General features: G+C 31.1%; 2 protein-coding genes across 3 annotated transcripts in view; one reads left to right on the top strand and one right to left on the bottom strand.

Moving 5' to 3' along the window:
• Positions 1 to 923: 923 nt before the first annotated feature.
• LOC132753355 (tropomyosin-like) overlaps positions 924 to 26,315 on the bottom strand; it is a 46,349-nt gene continuing 20,957 nt past the window's right edge. The window contains exons 5-13 of one of the 2 annotated variants that reach the window (XM_060743813.1): positions 23,439 to 23,610; positions 15,230 to 15,394; positions 13,966 to 14,091; positions 12,200 to 12,214; positions 10,399 to 10,577; positions 9,297 to 9,402; positions 8,508 to 8,666; positions 1,749 to 1,850; positions 924 to 1,125 (exon numbers count right to left, since the gene is read on the bottom strand). In XM_060743813.1, the coding sequence (XP_060599796.1) occupies positions 1,108 to 1,125; positions 1,749 to 1,850; positions 8,508 to 8,666; positions 9,297 to 9,402; positions 10,399 to 10,577; positions 12,200 to 12,214; positions 13,966 to 14,091; positions 15,230 to 15,394; positions 23,439 to 23,610 (1,042 nt within the window). In that variant the 3' untranslated portion in view covers positions 924 to 1,107. The remainder of the gene's footprint in view (positions 1,126 to 1,748; positions 1,851 to 8,507; positions 8,667 to 9,296; positions 9,403 to 10,398; positions 10,578 to 12,199; positions 12,215 to 13,965; positions 14,092 to 15,229; positions 15,395 to 23,438; positions 23,611 to 26,315) is intronic. The other variant, XM_060743814.1, reaches the window with a different exon arrangement.
• LOC132753354 (E3 ubiquitin-protein ligase TRIM71-like) lies at positions 18,627 to 20,885 on the top strand. The gene is made up of 2 exons (XM_060743812.1): positions 18,627 to 18,719; positions 19,100 to 20,885. The coding sequence occupies exon 2, from the start codon at positions 19,107 to 19,109 to the stop codon at positions 20,883 to 20,885; it is 1,779 nt and encodes a 592-aa protein (XP_060599795.1). The 5' UTR covers positions 18,627 to 18,719; positions 19,100 to 19,106.

Here is a 26,315-nt window from a genome sequence, read left to right as displayed (position 1 = left end):
ACTGTTTGTTACATATAGAATCTAAATCCTACATTATTTATTTGTTTACATGAATTTTTGCATATATTACTCTCTAGTTTTGAATGTTTATGCATTTTACATACATGATTTATTGATTGATGCCTTTTTTAAATCTTTTTTTTTATAAAACTTTATTTCTATAAAGCAATAGAAAACATAAAAATGATATACAAAATTGTTGTTGTTTGTTTCTCTTCAGTATTGGTAAAGGATAACGGTGTGCAGAGCCTATATCCTCGGTATAAATTGATCTACAATTCAGTCTAAGTGTCTCCAGGAACGATGGCTAGGAAATTACCCGTCTATATGACTGAAATACTGTTTGGAAAAGGCGTAAAATCAAACAAACAAACAAAACAGTCTGAGTGTGATCTGGATGCTACTGTTGTGCATTTGATATTAAAAACACTAAAAAGGCACAAAAAGAAAGTTTCCAATTGAAAGTCCTACTTATATATCGAAAACACTAAAATTCCACAGTCTTTACAAATTGAGCTTAATATCAAGGTTGTTAAACTGATGAAAACAAAGATTTTTGTGACATAATTATGTTTATAATAAACTATAATTAAATTTGCCACAAGAAGTCGAATATGGGCAAGATCTTTTCAAAAGTAACCATCATTTCTTTGATATTCATAATTGTAAATAATCAATACACAAGACCTTGGTCTTCGGTCTTGCCAAAACAGAAAAATGTTAATTTTAGTTAGAGCAAATTATGAGGGGATTTAACTTTCAACTAGAGTCTGCAATCACTGTAACAACTAGACAATAATTACGCCCATTCTGTAAACTTGGGACTGTCAATTATAGGTTTCTGTCCATTAGTAAGCATTTACAAAATTAAAATTGGTCAAGAACGGCACAGAAAGGTGTCAAAATGACAACTAACCAATTCAGCGATTGAAATTATTTTTATAAACAATTGATTTATTAGACTGATTAACAGTTTGCCAATTTATCAAAGGAATATGTGTTATGTTTCATTTAAAATACTGTAATTCTATTGGACACAAAAATAATTCCAAACACTTGTCCTCCGTTTTAGAATTCATGTCCATTAACAATGAACTGTTCTAAAAATCAGAGCATGCTTGCAGTCTGTAAAAAGATGGAAAAGTGGATAAAAAATAAAACGAAAGATTATATAATATTTAATACATTCAATTTATTGTTAGTTATACATCAAATACAATCACATTGTCTACAATATTTGTACACATATAAATTCTTATGAATAGAAAATGTAAAAATTATACTAACACAGTTACTATCTATATCACAGTACTTATAATCTTAACCCTAATCTTGATAAATGGACCAGTCCAGCTTCCAATGTATATGTATATAGGAATTAAAGGGATATAATCATGTAACAAGTTTAATGCCTCTGAACAATCTCCAACGCAGTGATCTCCCCTTATCAGTACAGAGATTACAATTCTGCCAAGGGAGGTAATCACTGTGATGAGTCTGGCCTCTGAAGTGAGGTTACCTCCCTTGTAATTAAGACGGAACTTAAGAATTTGCATCTTTTGATAAGTCGTAGGGTTTGTAATAATGATTTAAGGCTAAGGATGTGCTACCGTGAACTAAATTGATTAAATCTTGGTGTAGATTTAACTTAATTCTAGAACAAAAACTTCTCAAATGTAAGGACAGAAATTTTGGCTATTGATCAAGTTGATTATGCTTAAAATTGTTTGTAGGGAATTTTATTTTACCTGCATTTTTATTTCATCCTCCATGTTCACCTTACTTCTAGTCAGATCTGTTTCTAATTTAGCAGCTAATTTACTCAAATGTAAAATCTCATCTGATTTAGCCTGTAACAAACATTTAGCATAAAATAAACACAAAATAAGTTAAACTACAAAATGTACCTAACTTAGCATAAAATAACCACAAAATAAGTTAACTACAAAATGTACCTAACTTAGCATAAAATAACCACAAAATAAGTTAACTACAAAATGTACCTAATTTAGCATAAATTAACCACAAAATAAGTTATACAAAATGTACCTAATTTAGCATAAAATAACCACAAAATAAGTTTAACTACAAAATATACCTAACTTAGCATAAAATAATCACACAAGTATACACCAAACTTTGTTCTTAGCATAAAAAAGTCACACAAAAAAATCATATGTTAAAATTTGATCTAGTTTAGCATCAAACAGCCACAAAAAAAAACTGCTATTGTTAAATTTAGTTCTCGCACTTCACCGATAACTTTTTTCATTTTGAAGTCATATCATCACCTGCATTCTAAAACAAAATTGTTGCATAAAATAGCCAGAAAGCAACTACTAAAATTGTGTCTAAAAATTATTTTGCAATCGGCTGCAAATATTCAATCTTTAAAAAAATAGCAATAAGCTCTTATTTTTGCAGTAGCTTGCTAAAATCATTTTAATAACTACTTAGTACTAGCCATTTCAAAAATACATAAAGAAGTAACAGAGCAACTGCTACTATTTCCTATAAAATTTCACCAAAATCTACTCTGAAAGTCAAGGACGGAAAGATATCTTGTGAAGGCTTTTCTTTCTACTTTTAGTTTTGGCACCCATCCTGTTATATGGACAAATGAACCATAAGTAAAAAGGACCATTGATAAAATTATGGCTTATACTATAAGAGTCTAACCCATGAACAGATCCATCCTCTTTATAAAGACCATAATTATATCAGACCATAATTATATAAAGTTTATAAAGAAAACTTGTGACTTATGGTTACCAATTATAAATTCCTATTTTGATTAATTTGTTTTGCAAAAAACTTTCTATTAAGAGCAACCTAACAGCAAAGACCACTTTGTTTTATTCTGCATTGGGCTTTAAAGACAGGTTTTTATTGTAACTATGTTTCATCTATATCTTGTAAATAAAGCTGAGATAGTTATAAAACTCAATAACATCAAAGCACTGCAAGCACTGAGGTATACATTGCTTGACATCAAGACCATGTGATTTTAATCTACTGAACTCAATAGAAGTCATCTGCTGGTTACAATCAATTTCGAACACAAATCTAGGCTTATTTCTTCTCAAGTTATTAATAGGACAAGAAAGAGGTGTTGTTCCTACAGACTAGTGCTGTGTTTTTCCAGGCAATACTATATGGTTTGCGAAATTGAAGAGCAATACAGAAATCAGTTTTCAAAAACCGGTTTATTATCTGCAGTATACAATGCTAAAATAGTAAAATAGAGTCTTCAGTGTTTTTATCTATTACTTTAAAAACAAGACCAACATGTGGGTTTGTAGTCTACAAAAATGTGGTATTGAATCATTCAGCAAGACTTAAAAGTTAGGTGAACATTTTTGTTTACATGCAAAACGCATTCACTGGAAAAAATGCACTCCATAGTGCAATTATTGATTCAAAATAAAAGCATTTGTACTTGACAAAATTTAGGCATCAAAGCCCTAAGCTCTAGCCTTGTACATTCTTAAATTTTTACTACAAGTACATTACGAAAATTAATGACCCCTCCCCCCTACAAGGCAAATTTTATCCCAGGGCTAAAATTAAAACAATCTTGGTAGAGGTCGACTACACAATGCTTCATGCCAAATATCTTACCTCTAGTCTTTGTCAATTCAGAGGGGAATACTGTTTAAGTTTTTTTTCTATACATGTATATACATTTAAGGAAATCCTAAGACACCATGGTGCCTGGTAAACCTTGTACCTTCAGACAAGATTTAAAAAAAAAAATTATTGTATACATACCATATAATGAAAACCCAAAAAGACTCCTTGGCAGAGCCATTTTGACCCCAGGGCTATAATTTGAACAATAGTGATAGAGGTTTATTACACACGTAAAGGTTTCATGCCAAATATCAAACATCTAGCCTTTGTCAATCCAGAGGAGAATATTTTTTAAGTTTTTTTTTCTATACATGTTTATACATTTAAGGAAAACCTATGACACCCTGGTGCTATTTCACTAGGGGCAACATTTGAACAACTTTGGTAAAGGACGTACTTATGATATTATTTACCAAGTATCTTTAAAGCTCTAAGCCTTAAACCTTCTGATAAAAAGATTTTAAAAAAAGTTTTTGCTATATACATATAAGGAAAACCTTAATATATGACCCCAGGGGTGAGGCTAATTTTGACCCTTGGGCTGTAACGTGAATAATCTTGGTAGAGGTTAACTACCAAATGTTTCATGACAAATATCTAACCTCTAGTCTTTGTCAATTCAGAGGAGAAGATTTTAAGTTTTAACTACATACATATCAGGAAAATCTATGAACCCTAGTGCAGGGCTAATTTGACACCCAGGGTATAATGTGAAAATCTTGTGAATGTCTACCAGACAATGCCTTTTGCAAAATATCTATGCTCTAGGCCTCATTTAAGTCTTTGAACAACTTTGGAAGCCCTTTACTCATGGAACAACCCTGTCAAATTTGGTTGAAATTGGACAAGATGTTTTCAAAAGATGTTAACTACATAATGTATAAAACACACACACATGCACGCATGCATGCACACACACACACAAAAGAGGGGAATCGCTATATGCCAACACAGCATCTACATGCATCAGACCAGCAGTCCAACACATTTTCAAAAAATAAAATGACAATTACATTGTTGATGTGTTGAAAGCCTTGTGAAATTTAATAAAATTAAGCTTTATAATATCTAGAATAAACTTTCATTTTTTCATTCCAAACTGTAAACAAACAATATGAGGTATGGTACATGTTATGGTCAACCAAGTGGATCTCATTGGAGCTAGGTGGAGAGGAGTGTGGGAATCCAAAGATTAGTAAATCATGTTTGCTTACTGAGTTCATCAGAAAGTATTTAAGCACTAAGTTGAAATTTATATGGCATAATGCACTTTGTGTGTGTTAATATGCTATATATCAAAATTAAATACTCAGTATCTTTTTTTTGTTAACTATAAACTTAAAGAATTAATAAATTTCTTTTATATAATCTATGAATTCAGTTTATAGTATCTTTTTTGGTTTGACTTTTATCACAGTCTGTGCTTTTTGTGATACCATACTATTGTTTCCGGCACCTTTACTCCAAGTAAGCAAATGAAGTAATTGAAGACCAGGACCTTGAGTGTAGTAACTTCCTTTCTGAGTGGGGGATCTGAACATCACTGTCTGTCCTGTCCACCTGGTCTCGATATCGGATTTGTCTTGGTACAGACCATCCTGTCTCATGGTCTGCAAGGTCGTGCATGTATGGCCAGCTGGGACTGTTTAATGTCACCGAGGAGAACTCCATATAGTTTTTTGACAATCAATAAATATTTCACAATCCAATAGGAAAAAAAAGATTCATGTAGTATCTTTTTTAGCTAAATCCTTTCAAGCTATCATCATCGTGTACAATAAAACTTACTGGTAAGGAGTTAATTAAGGGCTTCTCCCCCAATACAAAAAAGGTCAAATTAAGAAGTAGTACTGTTACAATGCCTTATCAAAAATAAAGTCACATGCATATATAGACAATAACTAAATTTTTAACAATATTGATTTAATACAAATAAATCATTAATATATGCAGTCCAGCCAATAATGAGCTGAAAATATTTATCAATATCAAAGAGTGAGAAAATGAAATGCAGACTGACTAAAACTCAAACCAGAGACACTCAGAATACCATACCTCAGCACTACCAAAAAACCCAGAACCCTTGGAATACCATACAGCAGCTCTACAGCTTAAATATTTTCAGTCTCATAGTTCTATGTATTGACATAATCCACAGCATATTGAAATGTTTCCTTTTTCATTGGCACACTTAAGTAACAAAGTGAATTGACTTATGACTCAGTTATGTACCATCATAAACATATATTGGACCCTAAAAGTAACAGGGTGAAAATATCACAGGGTGAGAAAAATGTGCAGTTTGACCGGAATCAAACCTGAATCAGAATATTATACATGTATGTGGGCTGTACTGACTCACTCAGCTGAGCTATCTAGCTGGCAATGTCAATTATCTATTACACATGGGCAAAGAAGTCAAAGAAACATTCATTGATAATGACCCATTATTTAAAGTAAATCATATCAGAAACATCCCTTGAAAATGATATCATTTCATTTTTGACCCACAGTTATTACCACTACCTCCTAATGGGCCTAAGTAAACTGAGCCTGCAGAATTTTATAATTTTGCTGTCTGTCAGACATGGCAATTTCTTATGGGTTTCATCTTTATCTCCATTTGAAGGGATGTAACTCATGTTTACTAAATAGTTTGTTCTTATCTGTCTATCTTAGCCATTACAGACTATTCTAGCTTTATATAAACATAAAAAATCTTTTATATTAACAAACAAATCATAATAAGATGAAAAATTTTCCAGTTGGAGAAATTCATCAAATGGATGGAGGTCCAGGAATGATGAATATGGATAGAAATATTTTTTTTGACTGGCTTTATGTACCTTCTAGTTATCATTGTGGCAAGGAATTTTATAATTATTCAGTTAAACCTGGTTTTTCAGTTAAGATTTCATCATAAAAAGATCTTCAGGACTCTAAATAAATTCAAATTTGTGGTATCAGGGGAAATTAAATTACTATTTGTGCTAAATCTGATCATAAACATCAATCTAAATATTTAGAATGTACCTGTGTTGAGTGTCATATTTCACTCTTCACTTTGGTTATCCCAGGTCAACCCTTTTTTTTACTAATGGCTTTAATTTAACTGCCCATGCAATCATAAGCTCATATATGGCTTATAATTTTACCTTATATATATATATATATCAATAGTCTAAGGAGTTATGTAAAAAATGTTAAGGGTGGCTCAGCCTGACTGAGTGATTTGATTGTAAATAACATATTTCAAAATATATTTCTGGACTCAACATGCTTTCAAAACTCTGTAAGAAAACTGTCAAATGATGAATAATTATCTGGATTTGTTACCCAAAATCTGTGTGATTCTAGCACTTCATTTTTTCTAGGATTGCAATAGCTTTCTATTTTGTCAAATAATTTTTTTTCACTTTCAGTTTATGTTCTGCATTTGCCCATGTAAATTGATAACTTTAGGTCCAGCACAGTGTAATAGGATATTTACTTGTATCTTTTCATCTTTCTCAGCATTTCCACTGGCAGTCAACACTGGTAAAGTAAATTTCCATTGGCGCTTCCATTTGATAAAGTTGTGTGATATGTTACCATTTTCAACATCTAAATGTCCAGGGGGTCTAAACATATCTGCCATGATTGTCAGTTCGAATAATACCGATTACGAAGGCTAAATTCGAATAATATTGAGTACAAATCCTTAGTTCGAATAATATTGAGTACGAATCTTCCCTTTCCCGAAAATGGCTTTTGGACGATATATTTCACTAAAGTGGCAGAAATACTTCACACTGCAGGTGTGAAACAAATAATTGCATACTCCTCCGATGCCACCACGTTGATAGGGTTCTATTATATGCAATTATATGACAATACGTCAGAACGTAAACTTTAATCCATTCATACAGACGCTTACAATGTTACATAACACTAAATAAGACATATATATCTGTATATGCTCGTTTTCTAAAACAGTTTGAAATAGAAAAAGTATGCAAGTCTATATTTAAAAGTAAATAAGGTTTATTTGTTTGATTTAATATTAATTTTGGGTGTTGGACATATTTTTATACAGAGTATGTCGTAATTCATTCATTCTTGCACGCGCATGCGTGGATACGAAGTTTGAAGCGTAGGTTTACACAATGCTTTTATGAATGAAATAGAAATTTTCATATTTTTTGCTTTCATGTTTAGAAAATGTTTATTTGAACTGAAAGTGCATAGTTTTGAACTTTCAAAGCTTATTGACCACTATGCAAACAGCATATTAATAAAAAGTGATCTTAATGTGACAATCCTGCAAAATATGGATCTACTTTTATCGAGGTTTCATCCAAAGGTGGATGTTGTTCAGCAAAACACGTTAGGTGTACTAAATCTGAAATACAGCTATAACTCTGTATACATTGCAAGCAATGTATACAAAAACAATATCTTCTGCTGCTGATTTTTGCCTATGATACATGTACCTTGATGTAAAGTGACCCACAGTATGGCAATAAGACAAAAAGGAATTATGGACTTCAACTTTAACCAAAGATATTAAAAAAAACACCCCAAATTTTTAGACTTAAAAATCTAAACTATCACACATATCAATTCTAGCCAAACAGCTTGGCTGAGTGGTTACCATGTCGGACTAGTAATCTTAGGATTGTTGACCATGTGGGTTCAAACCCTGTCAGGGCTAGCCGTTGTTTCCTTCAGCAAGAAACTTTACATTTATTCCATAGTACTGGATGGTTCCAGGAACAGATTTGAGAGTGTTTCAATAAGCTAATATAGCTTCCAACACAATCATACTAAAATAAATTTGTATAAACTCAACTAATTCTAGCCAAACATGATATAGCCAAACAATGTCTTCATACCTTTATGATTGTTTCAAGCTCTGTGATTTGTGCCGCATACCTTTCCTCTGTACGTGCAGCGATGTCCCGCCTCTCCTGATCTAACTCTTCACGCATCATATCAACTGTCTTCTGCTTCTCCAGGAATAACGACTCTCTCATCTGAACCATGGCGGTGTCCTGAAATATGATCAGATATTTAATGTAAAACTTCAATCATTTTTCCAGCCTGCTTCCTGGAACTAGCCACTCAGCTGTCAAACAAGGAAAATTGATGATAATAAGTAGGGCTCAATCCAGTGACCCCTGAATTTACTTCCATCATTTTTTGAGCCCACTTCCTAGAACTAACCACTTCTCAGCTGTCAAACAAGAAAAATTAGTGAAAATAAGTGGGGCTCAAACCAGTGACCCTGAATTTAGCAGCTGATGCCTTAACCACAAACAGCCTTTTTCTCTTTTGTAAACACTTGAAAGCTCAGGCAAATAATAGTTTAATGTTTACATTGGTGAAGAAAACACAAGTAACACATTGCTGTTAATTGCCTCTTCAAGCTTTCCTTTCATTTTTTTAAAATTTAAACTTTTTAAAATTAATCATTACCGGTATTCTTTTTTTCCTTAGTTTCAAGAATGTTTAGTAATAATGTTTATATTTGCATCAACACCTGTGTCAGGTTTTAACAAATATTATTTATTCCTTTTTGGTACTTTGTTATAATTTTTTAACAAAATTATATATTCAACCAATAATCAACATTCAATCATAGCCTTAAATATCATCTACAAGGAAATACCCGTATAACTTACAGTATCTTTTCTAAGAGTCTGAAGTGTCTTTTTATGTTCATCAAGGATCGAGTTACGACTGGTTTTCTCGTTGTCGTACTTCTCTTGCAGCGTCAAAATCTGATCCCTACACCATACAAATCATATGTCATTACAAATTCTACATTTATACAAAGTGAAAATTATCATACATTGTAGATATCGATCCTGACTTTAACAACATAAAAATTAAGCAACATGTATAATGCTCAAGATGTACTAGTTTTTTTTTATGTATTTCAAACATCAGATCTCAGCATAAAGTCATTTAGTCTGGAATGCTGGGATCAAAATTAATCCGAGGTATCAAATTTAAAGGAACTCTACTGAGGTCCAAATACCTAAAAAAATAAGGTTTTAATTTTACACATTGATCTGCTGGGGCACATAAAACAGAAAAATTTCCAAAAGGTAATAAGTCAGTGATTTTTCTCGCTTAATTGGGAAGAAGCCTTAGCCTCTTGATTTTGGGAAAAATTATCGCTAAAATTGCTAATTTGGGAAGAAAAAAGCATGTTTCAGTTCAGATTTTTGCGAAAACTGCATGATTTTAAAGAAAATTTCAATTGGGAAGAGGCCCTTTTTCGGAGTCTGTTATATATGTAGGAAAATCACTGTAAGTAATATACCCAGAAATATATTGAAAATCATAGTTTTGTGTTACTGTTAGCCCAATTTGAGTAAAAAGCACTGCAACGCTTATATTTTCGGTCATTTTTCACAAATAGAATTATTATTCTGGAAAAAGAGAGTGAGGGAATGATCTGAAAGTTTGTACACATGTTTTCGGTCTGATTTACCTACATCAAATAGAATATTAATCTTGAAAAAAAATCCAATCCTGTCATGTCAAAAAACCTCAGTTGAGTCCCTTTAATTTGACATTGTTGACAAATGGAAAAGTCAATGGAAATATTTACTTTTTAATGCTTTCAAGCAGGGATGCTCAGGGCAGTCTGAGCATCCATGCAATTATAGCAGTTTTAGGCCACATGCAAGATTAGCACTTCATGAGCATTTTTTTTATATTTGGCTACAAAATTTTGTTCACTGTGTATGAATACATTTTGTGAATGTTACAAACCTGAGCTGTAAATGTAGTTCCTCTTTTGCCCTTACTTCATCTTGTAACCCAGCGACCTTATTTGTCATTCTGATAAGATCTTGTCTCATTGTTTCCATCTCGTCTAAGTTACGTTTACGTAACTCACTTTTCTCCGTCTTGTACTTTTCACGTTCCTCTTCATAATGACGAGTTTTCTCCTGAAAAAAAAAACAAAACAAAAAAGACTCAGTTTTTTCCCCAAAATGTTTTAATTTCTTTTCACATAGGCTTAAGGTTGGTTCCAATGTACCAAATTTCAATCAAGCAGCACTATTTGTGTAGGCTATAGTAAAATAATGGCAGATAAGAACTTCCATACTTTTTCTTATTTCATAAAAGTCAAAGGTCAAGTGTTGAACTTCATTTAATACTATCTTCTTTGTCACACATGGCAGATACATTGCAGATTCTAAGAAAGATGCATACGCTTATTAGAAAAAAACAGCTTCTCTGAAAGTTTCAAAATGGCAAATTATGTAAAAACTGTAACCATAGATCGCACATTATATAAATACATATGTAACTCCAGGAAAAGAATTGTAGCCATTATATGAATATCATAAAAACTAATTTGCTCCATTATGATCATAATATTCATGATGTTTGACAAGTCTTTTTAAGTTAAGTTGGACCACTTTTACGAAAAAAGATGTCTCGCCTGATTAGGTAATCTATTGCATGACCATGATCTTGCAAAAATGTGAACATGTGGGATAATAAAATTCCTGATACATATTTTAAAATTTATGACGTTGCAGCTTCCTCTCCATATAAATATAGCTCAGTGGCATAAACATGTTGATGAAAAATTGCATTTTACATACTGTAATATGCACAGTATATTATGAATATTGTGAATTGCTTATCATGCAACTCTATATTGAAGTGCTTTCATGATTACGGTACAAACAACGTAGAAATGCACGTTTCACAGTCTAATGCCTCAACAACATCAGATAATAATGCTAAACTTGAGCATGCCTGTTTGTGCTGTCAGACCAGTGAATATATTTTATAAGCTACTTAGTTTAAGCATTTTAGATATACATGTATATATTTCTTTTGTGGTTGGGTTTTACCTCACACCAACACTGTATAAGTCATATGTTACTAGTGACGGAAGACCCTAGGTGCTATTCTGTGAATTTTTTTAAGCACAGACTGTCACCCTAGTAAAAGAGCATTTTCATAAATCAGCTCAAAGTTTCCTCACATGAAAGAATCTTAAGCCTATAACGGAATTCGATTTGACAATTGTTGGAGACAAGTGGTTTGAAATCAATGACTTTAACCACTGGGTCCTGTGCATATTTACCCCTTAACCTGCTGAATTTCTGTAATGGACTTTTCCAATTTCCATTTTGAAACTGCCCATTATCAATTTTAGGGGATGTCAAGGTGAAAATTTGAAGTTGGCCAGCCAGTAGTATAGAGCCTGGTCAGACTGTACAGATGTGCAGTCTGGCCTTGCTCTATACTGGTAACAAAGACTAATCACTTTTGCCTTCAGCAGGGTAATTAAGGTTAAGATAATGAAATCCCTATATAGTAGTATAGTTCTAAATTTTTAGCAGAGTTACTAATTTTACAAATTTAGCACAAAATGGTTAAGTAAATATTGCATTATTTTATAATATTAAACAATTATAGCAGAAAAAAGTACCTATTTATATAACTGCTAACATAGATTTTATGACATGTTATCAACAATTAGCATTAGATTAGCGACTTTTTAACTACATGTCAACTAAACAGTGATCCACTGGTTTGCTTTACTTACCTCAGAATTAATTGCCTGTTAACGTGAATACATGTATATAAAATAAATGCTAGACAGTAATGTGGTACTATCAACAGATAGTTCTGACCAATATATAATTACCTCCCTTGCCAAAAAAGGCGACCATTTTTGTAGTCAATATAATTTGTAATAAAATTGACAAAATATGATTTTTTTTTAATGTTAACAGCTGATTTATGTGAATTTTTCAATTCTTTTATACATATAAAGGCATATATTTTCATACCTTACTAATATGTGACATGTGAAAGATTTTTATAAGTTTTCATGAAGATTATAAAATTATGAGAGATTTTTATCTAATGTTAATCATAAGATATATTGGTAATAACCCTCAAAATGGTGGCCAGGGGAGATAATACATGATATAACCATGTGAAAAGCATTCTTTTATGATTGTAAAAGTAAATCTTTTCAATAATATTATTAAAATCACGGATTTATATTACAATAATAATATAAATCCGTGTTAAAATTGAATAAGAACAATAATTTTCACACAGATTAATTTTGCTATTCTTTGAATGTTTTACTCTTATCATTTCAATGACATGCACTTTAATTTTACTTAAAAATTACATAATTACTAATTGTAGTAATTCATAGTTTTGATCTTTACTTCATAAACTATTAAATCTGCAGGAATCAAAAACTAAGCAATTAACTGGAGAAAAATATCTCAAGGGTTAACAATATATTATTTTTTCACAACTATGCATATGACACTTTACATGTTTTATGCAAAATATTAATGAATATTTTTCTGCCCTGTACAATACAACAGGTAATTTCTGCAAAGAATTAATAAAGGCAATAGGTCTTGATAAAAAAAAGTCACTTATTTGTCACCTATGCTTACTTTAACAATTTTCAAACACCGTCATTCAATTTAACACTCACCATGCTAAAAAACTTTAAATGAACTTTAGTCCAACTTTCAATTTAGACAAAAGTATTCATCTTCTTTCTTTTTGAGAAAATTAAAAAGTATGTATTGACTAACAGGACAGAGGGGCACTGGTTGCAAGGCAGGGATGTGCCGTGGCACTGGTCACATGGATAATATCAGTTGCCCCAGCTTATATACTATAAAGGGACTCCACTGAGGTTTTTTGGCATGATGGGACTGAGAATATTTTTTCCAGATAAATGTACCATTTGATGTAGGTTTAGACCACTAATCTTTGTGCAAAATTTCAGATCATGTGCACATTTCTTTTTTCCAGAATGATTATTCAAATTGTATAAAAATGACCCAAAATGAAAAAGTGTTTAAACGCTTTTCACTCAAATCAGGCTAAGAAAGACATAAAAATGCGATCAAAGTATATTTGTTAAATATATTTGCATATATTTCTGTTTAAAGTTCCCCAGCTCATTCTTGAAAGAAATTCAAATGTTATGGTTTTTTAGGATTATAAACCTCAGTGGAGTCCCTTTAACATTAAATCTAGATATAAAACTTTGATCTATCTTGTTGAATTTCTGGCTTTTTTAACTTCACACATGAAAATGATAAACACTGTATTTATCACAATATTTCACCTGCATGACTAATGCAGTAATGGCTGAATTTGCATATTTTTGGTAAAAATTGTAGAGTTTAAGTGCTGTGTGAGTTGTGTCAATTACTTTCTTTGCTCACCTTACAATGTTTTACTTTTTAATACAGAAGAATTCATAAAATTTAGCATAAAACTAGAGGTGTGCTGCTTTAATATTCATGTGTATGATAATGCTTTTACCTGAATTAGTTCATTTTTTTCTTTCTCCATTTTCCTGTATGCAGCTTCAAGTTTCTGCAGTTTTTTATTGGCTTCATCCCTCTCTGTCTGTGTTTGCTCATATGTACTTGTAACATTCTCTATCTCCTGAAAATAATCATAACTTTTTTATGTTTATTGTAGTTTATTTTAGCAATGAAATATGGACGGCACAGTTACATAACTTGGCAATAGAGTGTACTTTGTATTGATAAGTAAGTGTAGAAATTATGAAGCCATTAGTACAGATACAACTTATAGAAGATATATGTCCAACTTGCTGGTTTATAGGTTAACCATATTCATTTTGAAAGTGCTGAAAAAGGCAATATCTTGGAATAAAATTAATGGAAGCCATAGTTATGTAACTTGCCGAGATCATGTACTTTGTGTTGATTAGTAAGTGTGATAATTATGAAGTCATTGGTATAGGTAGAATTTAAGAAAAATCTAACTTTGCATTTTAGGTTAACCTTGTACGGACAGATGGAAGGACAGTTCAATTACTATTATGCCTGGAGGCATAAAAACAAAAAATAAAAAGCAGAAACTTACAGAGGTTCTGGACAATCAATTTTAAGTACATTTACAAGAAATTACGTTTAAAAATACAAAAATTTTTACTTTTGACGACAGCCTTACTTTAAACATTATGTTTTTTTCAAATCCGGGAAAATTTTTTAAGTAATAACTATTTTTTAAATAATAACTTATTTTTTTGGAAATTGTTTTTATTCATAAAAAAGGGAAAATTTTTAAGTATTCTTAAAGTAAATTTACTTAAGGGTCAAGAAATTTCAAAACAAAAAATTATTTTTAAATACAAGAAACAATGACTTTTTTTAGTACTTGTATAGGATATAATTTTTTTCTTTGCAACATGAACTTACTTTCTTTAACGCATTACCCTCCTGATGAAGGCAAAAGTGATTAGTCTTTGCCTCCAGTATAGATCCAGGCCAGCCTAAACATCTGTGCAGTCCTGACCTGAGGCTCTTATTATTGGCTGGCCAACTTCAAATTCTCACCTTGATATCCCAAAAAATGGGGGATAGATGGAACTGTTCCAAAAATGGAAATTGGAAAAGTCCATTTAAGAAATTCAGCAGGTTAAGGGTAAAAATACAGGAATTATTAATTCTTATAAGGAACTTACTTCTTTAACAGTCATAAGAGCATAAAGTTATTTCTTTAATCAAAGAACACGTGAGGAACTTACCTTCCTTTTTAACTTGAGGTAACTTACTTCTTTAAGTTCATCAATTTTAGTTCTAGCTTCCCTCTGTTCAGTAAACAATTCTTGTTTGGTAGTATCAAGCTGTTGTATCAACTCATCTCTCTCAGCATGTATGGCATCTAGATTCCTTAATCTACTCTTCATCTTCTCATTCTCTCCTATTATTTGTACAGCCTGTAAAAATAAAATTATACAATGTATTATAGTAAACATTTTACCATTATTTGTACAGCCTGTAAAAATATAATTATACAATGTATTGATAGTAAACATTTTTAACCATTATTTGTACAGCCTGTAAAAATATAATTATACAATGTATTATAGTAAACATTTTACCATTTTCAGTACAGCCTGTAAAAATATAATTATACAATTATTATAGTAAACATTTTACCATTTATTTTGTTAACAGCCTGTAAAAATATAATTATACAATGTATTGTAGTAAACATTTTACCATTATTTTACAGCTGTAAAAATATAATTATACAATGTATTATAGTAAAACCATTTATTTTTACATGTAAAAATATAATTATAACAATGTATTATAGTAAACATTTTACCATTATTTTAACAGCCTGTAAAAATATAATTATACAATGTATATAGTAAACATTTTACCAATTATTTGTACAGCCTGTAAAAATATAATTATACAACCATGTATTATAGTAAACATTTTAACCATTATTTGTACAGCCTGTAAAAATATAATTATACAATGTATATAGTAAACATTTTACCATTATTTTGTAAAAATATAATTATACAATGTATATAGTAAACATTTTACCATTATCTGTACAGCCTGTAAAAATATAATTATACAATGTATTATAGTAAACATTTATACAATTATTGTACAGCCTGTAAAAATATAATTATACAATGTATATAGTAAACATTTTACCATTATTTGTACAGCCTGTAAAAATATAATTATACAATGTATATAGTAAACATTTTACATTATTTGTACAGCCTGTAAAAATATAATTATACAATGTATTTTACCATTATTTTACAGCCTGTAAAAATATAATTATACAATGATATATAGTAAACATTTTACCATTTATTTTACAGGCCTGTAAAAATATAATTATACAATGTATTATAGTAAACATTTTACCATTATTTTACAGCCTGTAAAAATATAATTATACAATGTATATAGTAAACATTTTACCATTATTGTTACAGCCTGTAAAAATATAATTATACAATGTATTATAGTTAACATTTTACCATTATTCTGTACAGCCTGTAAAAATTTATAATACAATGTATATAGTAAACATTTACCATTATTTGTACAGCCTGTAAAAATATTATAAATGTATATACGGTAGTAAACATTTTACCATTATCTGTACAGCCGTAAAAATAAAGTAAACATTTTACCATTATCTGTACGCCTTAACAATATAATTATACAATTATACAGTAAACATTTTACCATTATGTAAAAAAATATAATTATACAATGTATTTATAGTAAACATTTTACCATTATCAGTACAGCCTGTAAAAATATTAATTATACAAATGTATATAGTAAACATTTTACCATTATTTGTACAGCCTGTAAAAATATAGTTATACAATGTATTATAGTGAACATTTTACCATTATTTGTACAGCCTGTAAAAATATAATTATACAATGTATTCTAGTAAACATTTTACCATTATTTGTACAGCCTGTAAAAATATAATTATACAATGTATTATAGTAAACATTTTACCATTATTTGTACAGCCTGTAAAAATATAATTATACAATGTATTATAGTAAACATTTTACCATTATTAAAAATTTTGTACAGCCTGTAAAAATATAATTATACAATGTATATAGTAAACATTTTACCATTATTTGTACAGCCTGTAAAAATATAATTATACAATGTATTCTAGTAAACATTTTACCATTATTTGTACAGCCTGTAAAAATATAATTATACAATGTATTATAGTAAACATTTTACCATTATCTGTACAGCCTGTAAAAATATAATTATACAATGTATTATAGTAAACATTTTACCATTATTTTACAGCCTGTAAAAATATAATTATACAATGTATTATAGTAAACATTTTACCATTATTTGTACAGCCTGTAAAAATATAATTATACAATGTATATAGTAAACATTTTACCATTATTTGTACAGCCTGTAAAAATATAATTATACAATGTATTATAGTAAACATTTTACCATTATCTGTACAGCCTGTAAAAATATAATTATACAATGTATATAGTAAACATTTTACCATTATTTGTACAGCCTGTAAAAATATAATTATACAATGTATATAGTAAACATTTTACCATTATCTGTACAGCCTGTAAATACATTCTGTGACAATTTGATTAATGACATTATATTTGGTGGAAATTTAATTTATGACAATTTGTTTAATGCTACTCATTCAGATTCACTGTTGAAAAAATTGCATGTGGAGAAGTTTGCAATTATTTGTGGAGAAAAATATTGAAATGCTGCTGGATGTGGTGGAACAAAAGAAATCAACAAAAAAATTAGTAAATCTACTTTAAATATTGTATACGATTTGACACACTTTTATTATAACAAGAGCTGTCGGTAGGACAGCAACGCTCGACTATTCTGAGTGCTTGATAGTAAAAAAAATGCTTGATACAGTTACCTCCTGTTTACAGGTTGGGGTCATGATGGTGAACAAGTGTGCAAAGATTCAAAGCCATATGTCTATGGACTTTGAAAATATTTGAGGTATTACAGAAACTTTAACATAAATTCTAAGTCAAAAAAGGGGCATAATTCTGTCAAAATGCTTCATAGAGTTACCTCCTCCTGTCTACAGGTTGGGGTCATGATGGTGAACAAGTGTGCAAAGTTTCAAAGTTATATGTCGATGGACTTTGAAAATATTTGAACTATTACAAAAACTTTAACATAAGTGGTTACGCCGACGCCGACGCTCGGGTGACTGCAATAGCTCTACTTATTCTTATCCAATAGTCGAGCTAAAAATTAAAGAAAAATATTTTGTTATTTCTCCAATTTTGAATTTGTAGTGAAGACATATTTCATTTCAAGATCTATCCTTGGGATTGTTAAGAAGGACATTTATTTTGGTATATACTGATCAATTTCACATTTTTAAATAAGGCAATTATTTCCATTTTAACTATTCATTACAAACTTGAACATAATAACAATGGTTAAAGTCTTGTTTAATAATGTCCATATATATATAAGGCCTTACAGCAAGCATTTACAAAAAAAAGAGTAAAATATTGAATTGTCTTTTGTGTGTGTACAATTATATCATGTAACATGATACTTCAAATATTGAACAAGTTTTGGCTTGTGAATCAATAGTTGATTTTTTAAACATTTTATAAAAGTGGATAGACTAGACATGAATACACTTGTCAGATGAGAAATATTTACTTAACTTTGTGTATTTAAAATATCACAGCATTAGCAGGATAAATGGTGAGTTTATAATCTTATTTTACATCAATAATAAAACTCAACTTTACAATATCTTATTTTATGAACATTATAACATTGACCTATAATAACCCAGACAATAATTTTCCTGTACCCCACCCACATCTTTCCTGACTTTCAATGTAACTTGTTCTAGATGGGGTAGAGGTAAGCATAAAAGATATTGCAAAAGTTAATGTGAAAGCAGTTCCCTAGCAGATAAAATAATCTGAAATCATGCTTTCAACAAATTACTTGAAGTTTACATGAAAGCTTAGATCAGGTGGTAACATATTATATTGGGCAATATCACTCAATGTTAAATTTCTTCTGGCAAATTCACTGCTGGTCATAAATAATTGTATGCAATTTGTGTATTCCAGGTGAATAATGGCTGTTCCTGGTAAAAAGGCATCTCAGAAATTCTCATCTACACTATCTCAAGGTGGTGCTGAAGATTTTGACATTTATTGTGAAATATGTGACAGAGCTGATATCAGGCTTCCTGCCTTTGGTTACTGTGTAGATTGTGAGGAACACTTATGTCAATCTTGTTTCAACACTCACAGACGACCAAAACCACTACGCCATCACCAACTTTTAGATAAAGATCACATGCCACAACAACAAAAACTCCATGGATCATCAAAATCTACTTCCAGTCCACAGACTGGTGATTTTACAAAGCCTTGTACTAAACACAGCAAAGAAGTGATCAAATTCTACTGTCATGACCATAATGCTCTTATATGTAGCGTATGTGTGACCCTTGAACACCCAACAACATCCTGCCATATGGACTATATACCTGATATATCAGGACAGATTCTAGACAGCATCGAGTTCAAGGAAACTCTGAAAGATATTGATAAATTGACAAACAAATGCTCCAAGATTGCAAGTGACCTGAAACAAAGAGTTGCTAAATCAACAACTTCTCTTACAGATGCTGTAGCAGAAATTGACAGGTTTAGAAAGGAGATAAACAAGAGATTAGATGAAGTAGAAAAGGAGGTTAAAGATACTGCTACAACAATCCAACATGACAACAACAAAAAGTTGAAAACAACAGAAACAACATGTGATGACATCAACAAGTCCCTTCAAGCATCAGCTGATACTCTAAAACATCTCAATGTAAACAAGAAAACTGACCAATTGTTTACTGAACTTAAGAGAGTTCAACAACTGATTCAAAATAATAATAACAAAATAATATCTCAACTACCAACAATCAATGACTTTGATGAGTACATTTTTGAACCAAATCAAGATTTCAAGAAATTCTTTCAAGATCAGAAATCATTAGGAACATTGAGTAGTAAGAATAAGAAACAGCCAGCTGAACAAAAGAATCAAGGTGCAATAGCAATGAAATTGTCTACCCCTAGAAAAATCAATGCTAAATCATCATCAGATAAAAATAATTGTTGGATTACTGGTATAGATGTTTCACCTCAAAATCAAATATTTGCAGCAGATTACTTGATTAAGTCTATTAAAATGATAGACATTAATAGTGGAGCTATCAAACAATTACAACTTGACTCAGCACCATGGGTTATCACCATTGTCTCCAGTGATTTACTTGCTGTTACTTTACCACGCATTAAAAAAATACAGCTCATTTCATTCTCCCCAGACTCGCTCTCACTAAAGAACAAACTGAAGGTAGATGGACAGTGTCATGGTATCAGTCATCATCAGGGAAAACTTGCAGTCACATTTGTAAGACCTGCTAAATTACAAATCATGGATTTGAAAGGTAATACTGAAATTACTGTTGATAAAGATTCCAATGGTGGCAATATATTCAGTTATCCTTCGCATGTCACAACAAACAGTCATTCAATCTATGTATCTGATGGTATCAAACATGTAGTTCTACGATTTAACTGGCAGGGAGAGATGATAGGATCAGTAGGAATTAAAGAACCAAAGGGTTTAACACTGTTAGGTGATGGGTCTCTTTTAGTGAATAGTTACAGGAGTCATTGTATACATAGAGTAAGTGGTGACTGTAAAGACAGTAAAATTATACTGGAGAATTTAGATAGACCTTATGCTGTATGTTGGTGTGCTGAAAGTAGTACACTTTGTGTAAGCAGATTTTATAATAGCTACGATGACAGTGATAACAATTATATCAAATTATATAAAATGATGTAAAAGACATGACAAGATATGACATGACACTAACAATGAGATAAACACATGAGATCATCCTCATTCATTCAAAATTTACCTTTTGAAATTATTGTAACATTATATCACATATCACATTAGTTTTGTTAATCTATGGATCCACTGATATACATGTACAATTTTTTAACAAAATAAAAAAATGTTTATTAATCTATCTATTGTGAAATTGTGCAAAATTATAGTAGAATAGAAACAGATGTTTGCTCAAAATACAACATACTAAAAATGCGAACATAACAAATCTGCAAATTTTGAGACAAAATTATTTTCATTTTTTATATTTTCATCCTAAAAATGAATCATTTGAAGATATGCTTCATTGATCATTTTTTAGAATTTACATGATATAAAAGATCATTTTATTGCTCATAAATAAACTGAGTAAGATGTAATGCAACCAACAAAATACTTGACCCCAGTTTTTATGTTAAAAGAAGAGTAGAATTATAAAATGATAAAAAGGAAATGTAAATTTAAATACATTTGTAATATTGTTATGTATGAATGAGAGTGTGTATGTAATCTATTTTAATATTTATGCCTAATTTCATATTTAATGTAATATTTTCAAGATATGATCATACTGTTGATTACATGTGCCGGTATCTATTTGTTAAGGTGTAAAAAGACATAAGGCATATTTTAAGTTAAGTTTATCTTATCTTATATCAAACTTAATAAATAGTAATGAATACCTATAATTACAAATTATTATACAGATGATAACCACTATAATATATCCTGTATTCCCAGTTTATGTTTCTAGATTCTAACTAATTCAATTACAGTAAAAGTAAAACTAATAAAAGTTTCACTCATAACACAAACCCTCTGAGCAACAGCCACCCCCCTACAACAATCAACAAACTGTCTGGCTGCTGGCTGTTGTAGAAAGGTTCTACTCTAATAGCACAAGAAGATGTACATGTGATTAAAGAAATGGATGAAAAATGCAGAACATATCAATGTAAATTAAATATTACATATCCAGTTTTGTACATTATCATAATGAAAATGTCAATAAGATGATTGTCGTTTTGTAAGACATATTTTTTTGTTTATATTCATCGTTTCATGTAAACACAAAAAAATGATTAAATTTTATGAAAAATATTACTTTTCTTAGCTTTTCTCTTTCTTTGTTTGTTTTGTTTGTTTGCTTCAGTTTACGCCTTTTCTCAACAGTATTTCAGTCATATAGGCGGGTAGTTTCCTAACCATCGTTCCTGGAGAGTTACACCAGTACTAGACTACCTTCCTCCACGCTAAACTACCAAAGCATCTCCCGGGGATCGAACCCATGCCAGAGAGATAACTGGATTAGAAGTCATCGACTCTAACCCCTCGACCACGGAGGAGGTTTTAAAAGAAAAAAAAACACTACAAGTACATAATTTTAATGTGGAAATGACTATCTGTCTCTTGCAAGAAAAGAAAATTTTATGCCAACAATGTTTTGTAGGGTTGAAAATGTTAAATTTTAAATAACATTTTATTATTCTTTCAAGGGCGTAGTGCCCACAATACGCACTTGCGTACAAAAGAGTTCCGAAGGTAACAAATAAAATTGAGAAAATCTGAGAAAGTTTTAATGATTTTATCGCTATAGATCTAGATCATCATTTCTGTTTACAAAATATTTTATTTTATGAGTAATTATTTGTACTATTTTCGAGTGTAAACTGTTATTGCCTCACTCTTGATCGTATGACGTTTCTAGATATTATTGTTATCTATGTGCAATAGGAATGTAACTTTCTCTTAAATTAGAAGCATTTGCAAACTTATTACATAGAGATTAATGTAAAGCTCAGCATTAATTTATCTACATGGACAATTAGGAATCTCATGTCTTAAACTGGGCTCATATTAACTTATCGTTGGGTAAACACTTAGTAAAAAAGATTATTATGACTATTCTTAAAGATTCAAACCAATCCTTTCTAGATCGTGTCCTTTGGAATAGCTCTATTTTAAAACGACTTTAAATCTTAAAAGTTATAAATCTAGATTTTAGTCATAATCTCAGGGCAAAATCTAATTGTTAGTGTATGGTTACTATTAGTTCTCAAATAGAAAAGCAACACAAGCGATTCTGTTTAAGGTGTTAAAACAGGACCCCATTCAAGTCGAGATAGCTTCCTCACATGATAGAATGCAAAGTCCCAGTCGGGATTCGAACCCACAGCGGTGAGGGGCAAGTGGTTTGAAGTCAACAACAATAATCACTAGGCCATGGACGCCCCCAATATTGTAATAAATCGGTCAGTTACGTAACATTATTTTTCACAATCTTCGGTATTTAATAATTTTTTTACCAGTTATAACTGAAATTTATTACATAGCAATAAAGGATGAGTGATTGTGAATATTCTAATGTGCAAGATTTTGAAAAAAGAGCATTCCGGAAACAAATGATTTGTTACGATATTGGCTGATGTTAGAATTTTTTGGTGGAAAGTATTACAGTAAGACTACCTTAAGGTTAACATTGGCTGTGTTATATAAATTACTGACCTCATCTTTGGTGAAACCTATGGCATCAAACTGTTTAAGCTCCTCCATTCTGCTCTTTGTTTGCGTGTCGAGGTTCTGAGCCTCGGCCTGTTTCCTCTGTAGATCATTTGATATACGGGCAAGTTGTTTGGAGGAGTTCTCTTTCTTATATTCAGATAACATCACCTGCGTTCTGTTGAAGAAACAGGGAATATAAATAATAAATACTGAATTTGTTGAAAAAATTGAATAAAATTATATTCAGTGAGCCTCTGGTAAGCAAAGTATTGTTTTATTCAACAAGTTCATTAAACTCAATAATGAACCAGCACAAATATAATATTCTATTATCAGTCATACCCAAAATAAAGACTTTTGAAGTGCAAAAATTTCATCTAAATCATTGACGCGCCTATAGTGTAATGGTAACATTTAGCCCATCCTTACACCCATGTTTGTAGCTCTAGAGACCCCTAAAAGGGGCCAATCAAATTAATATGAGGAAACTTGGTAAAAGACTGCCCAAGAATGCTACAGACAAAGTTTGGTGATCATCCATCAATTAGTTCTGAAGTAGAAGATATTTAAAGGTTTTTATATTTTTAGCTCTGTTGACCCCTAAAAGGGACCAATTGAAATGACATGAGCAAATTCAAGTGTAACTGTCACAAGGATGCTACAGACTCAAATTTGAAGTAAATCTGCCCAGCAGTTTCAGAGAAAAAGACGATTGTTGACACATGACGCCGGACGCCGGAGCATCCCCTTTTGATACTAATAGCTCACCCTGAACCTTCGGTTTTGGTGAGCTAAAAATAATCTTTAGTATGGTTTTATTGAAAATCAACTTAACATTATTTTATTGTACAACATCTACAATTATATACATGTCTGCAAGGTATAAAGAATTTTCAGCTTTTCAAATCTCAGACTTTCAGTGTTTATGAATACAACTTAAACCAAACTAAAATAAACGCATGCTCATTTATAATGAAAAGTTTTGCTGGGTCTCACTTGTGATATAAAAGTTGTAAATTAGATACTTACTATCAATATTATTAATAAGAAACCACAAAAAATTAATATACAATACAAACAAGAGGGCCATAATGGCCTTGAAATCGCTCACCTGTATATAGGCCCCTGGGCCAAGGTCAATTTTAAACCAGGGGATTTTATTTGAACAAACTTGGTAGACACCCATTAGATGATGTTTCATAATAAATATCTTAGCTCTAGCTCTTTGGGGTTTATAAAAGAAGAGCTTTAAAGTTTTTACTATATACATATATTGAAAAACAATGACACTCCACCCCCCTCAGAGGGGCCAATTTTGACCCCAGGGCTTTTATTTGAACAAACTTGGTAGACACTCACTATATGATATTTCATGCTTAGTCTCTAAACTATCGCCCATTGGGTTTTTAATAAGAAGATTTTGTAAGTTTTTAGTATACACATATACGGAAAATCAATGACCCCTGGGGCAGGGCCAATATTAACCCAAGGGCCCTTATTTGAACAAACTTGGAAGACACCCATTAGAAGATGTTTATGCTAAATATCTTAGCTCTAGCTCTTTGGGGTTTTTAAAAGAAGATTTTTTAATTTTTTACTATATACAAATAAGGAAAATCAATGACCCATGGGGCTGGGCCAATTTTTACCCCAGGGCTTTTATTTGAACAAACGTGGTAGACACCCATTAGAAGATGTTTCATGCTAAATATCTTAGCTCTAGCTCTTTGGTGTTTTTAAAAGAGTTTTTTTTAAAAGTTTTTTATCTTTTTACAAATAAGGAAAATCAATGACCCCCGGGGCGGGGCCAATTTCAACCTCAGGGTGATGTTTCATGCCAAATATTTAAGCTTTAGCTCTTACAGTTTTCTGATAGAAGATATTTTAAGTTTTTACTTTTGGTTGCCATGGCAACCAGAGTTCTACTTGGAAATAAATTCTTTGAACATTTTTAAAACTGACTACCTAAGGAACATTCCTGTGGAGTAAAAGTTTACGGACAGACGGACTACGGATGGACACCGGACGAAAAGTGATCACAAAAGCTCACCATGTCACTTAGTAACAGGTGAGCTAAAAAGTCAAGCTCCCGATGAGCTCTAGGTATGCAAGTTTTATGGAACACCTGGCTTTTCCTATATTAATAATATTAGATTGGACAGGTTTGGACTATGAACCTAAGCTGTCAAAGGGGCATCATTTTTCAGTGCTTTCTTTTAAACAAAGAAAGCTTTTAAGTTACCAAAGGGAAATAATTCAGCATTTTCCATAGGCTTACTATAAGTATGGGTGATAATAATGACTTAAACAACATGCGTCATGTTAAAAATGAATACCTTTAGTGGTTTTGGAGTAGACTTAGCATGTAAAACCTGAACCAGGAATTCCACAAGGTGTTTAATACAATCAAAATATCATGTTATGGTTATGGGTCTTACATTAAAGTGAGCTGCAGTTATTCCCAATCTTTGTGTTGGATTAGGTTTAACGTCCAATCAACATAGTAAAGGTCATTATGTGACTCCTGGACCAAGTGTCAATGCCTAGACTGAGGTCAGAACCTTATTTTCCTCCTATCTTTTCATAGTCAAACACAAAATGTTTACTCTCAAAATAGTAACACAAATTTATATACTTTTTATGTAGAAGAAACTTTTGGCTCAAAGTTTAACTACCACTTGCCCCTTACCTCTTTGGGTTTAAATCCTGACTGGGACTTTGGATTTTTTCATGTGAGGAAGCTATCCAGCTAGCTTACAAAATGTTGTTGGTTCTACTCAGGGTGTCCATTCATGCCGAAGGGAACCTGAGGTTTTCCTTCACCAGTTAAGCTGGAAAGTCACCAATTATGACCTAAACTGTGTCGGTATGATGTAAAAC

This window comes from Ruditapes philippinarum, unplaced genomic scaffold (assembly GCF_026571515.1).
Source record: "Ruditapes philippinarum isolate M1 unplaced genomic scaffold, ASM2657151v2 ctg2047_1_1_1_1, whole genome shotgun sequence".
Classification (NCBI taxonomy): Eukaryota; Metazoa; Mollusca; class Bivalvia; order Venerida; family Veneridae; genus Ruditapes; species Ruditapes philippinarum.
Note: the sequence above shows the minus strand (reverse complement) of the source record. Positions and strands in the feature narration are given on the sequence as shown.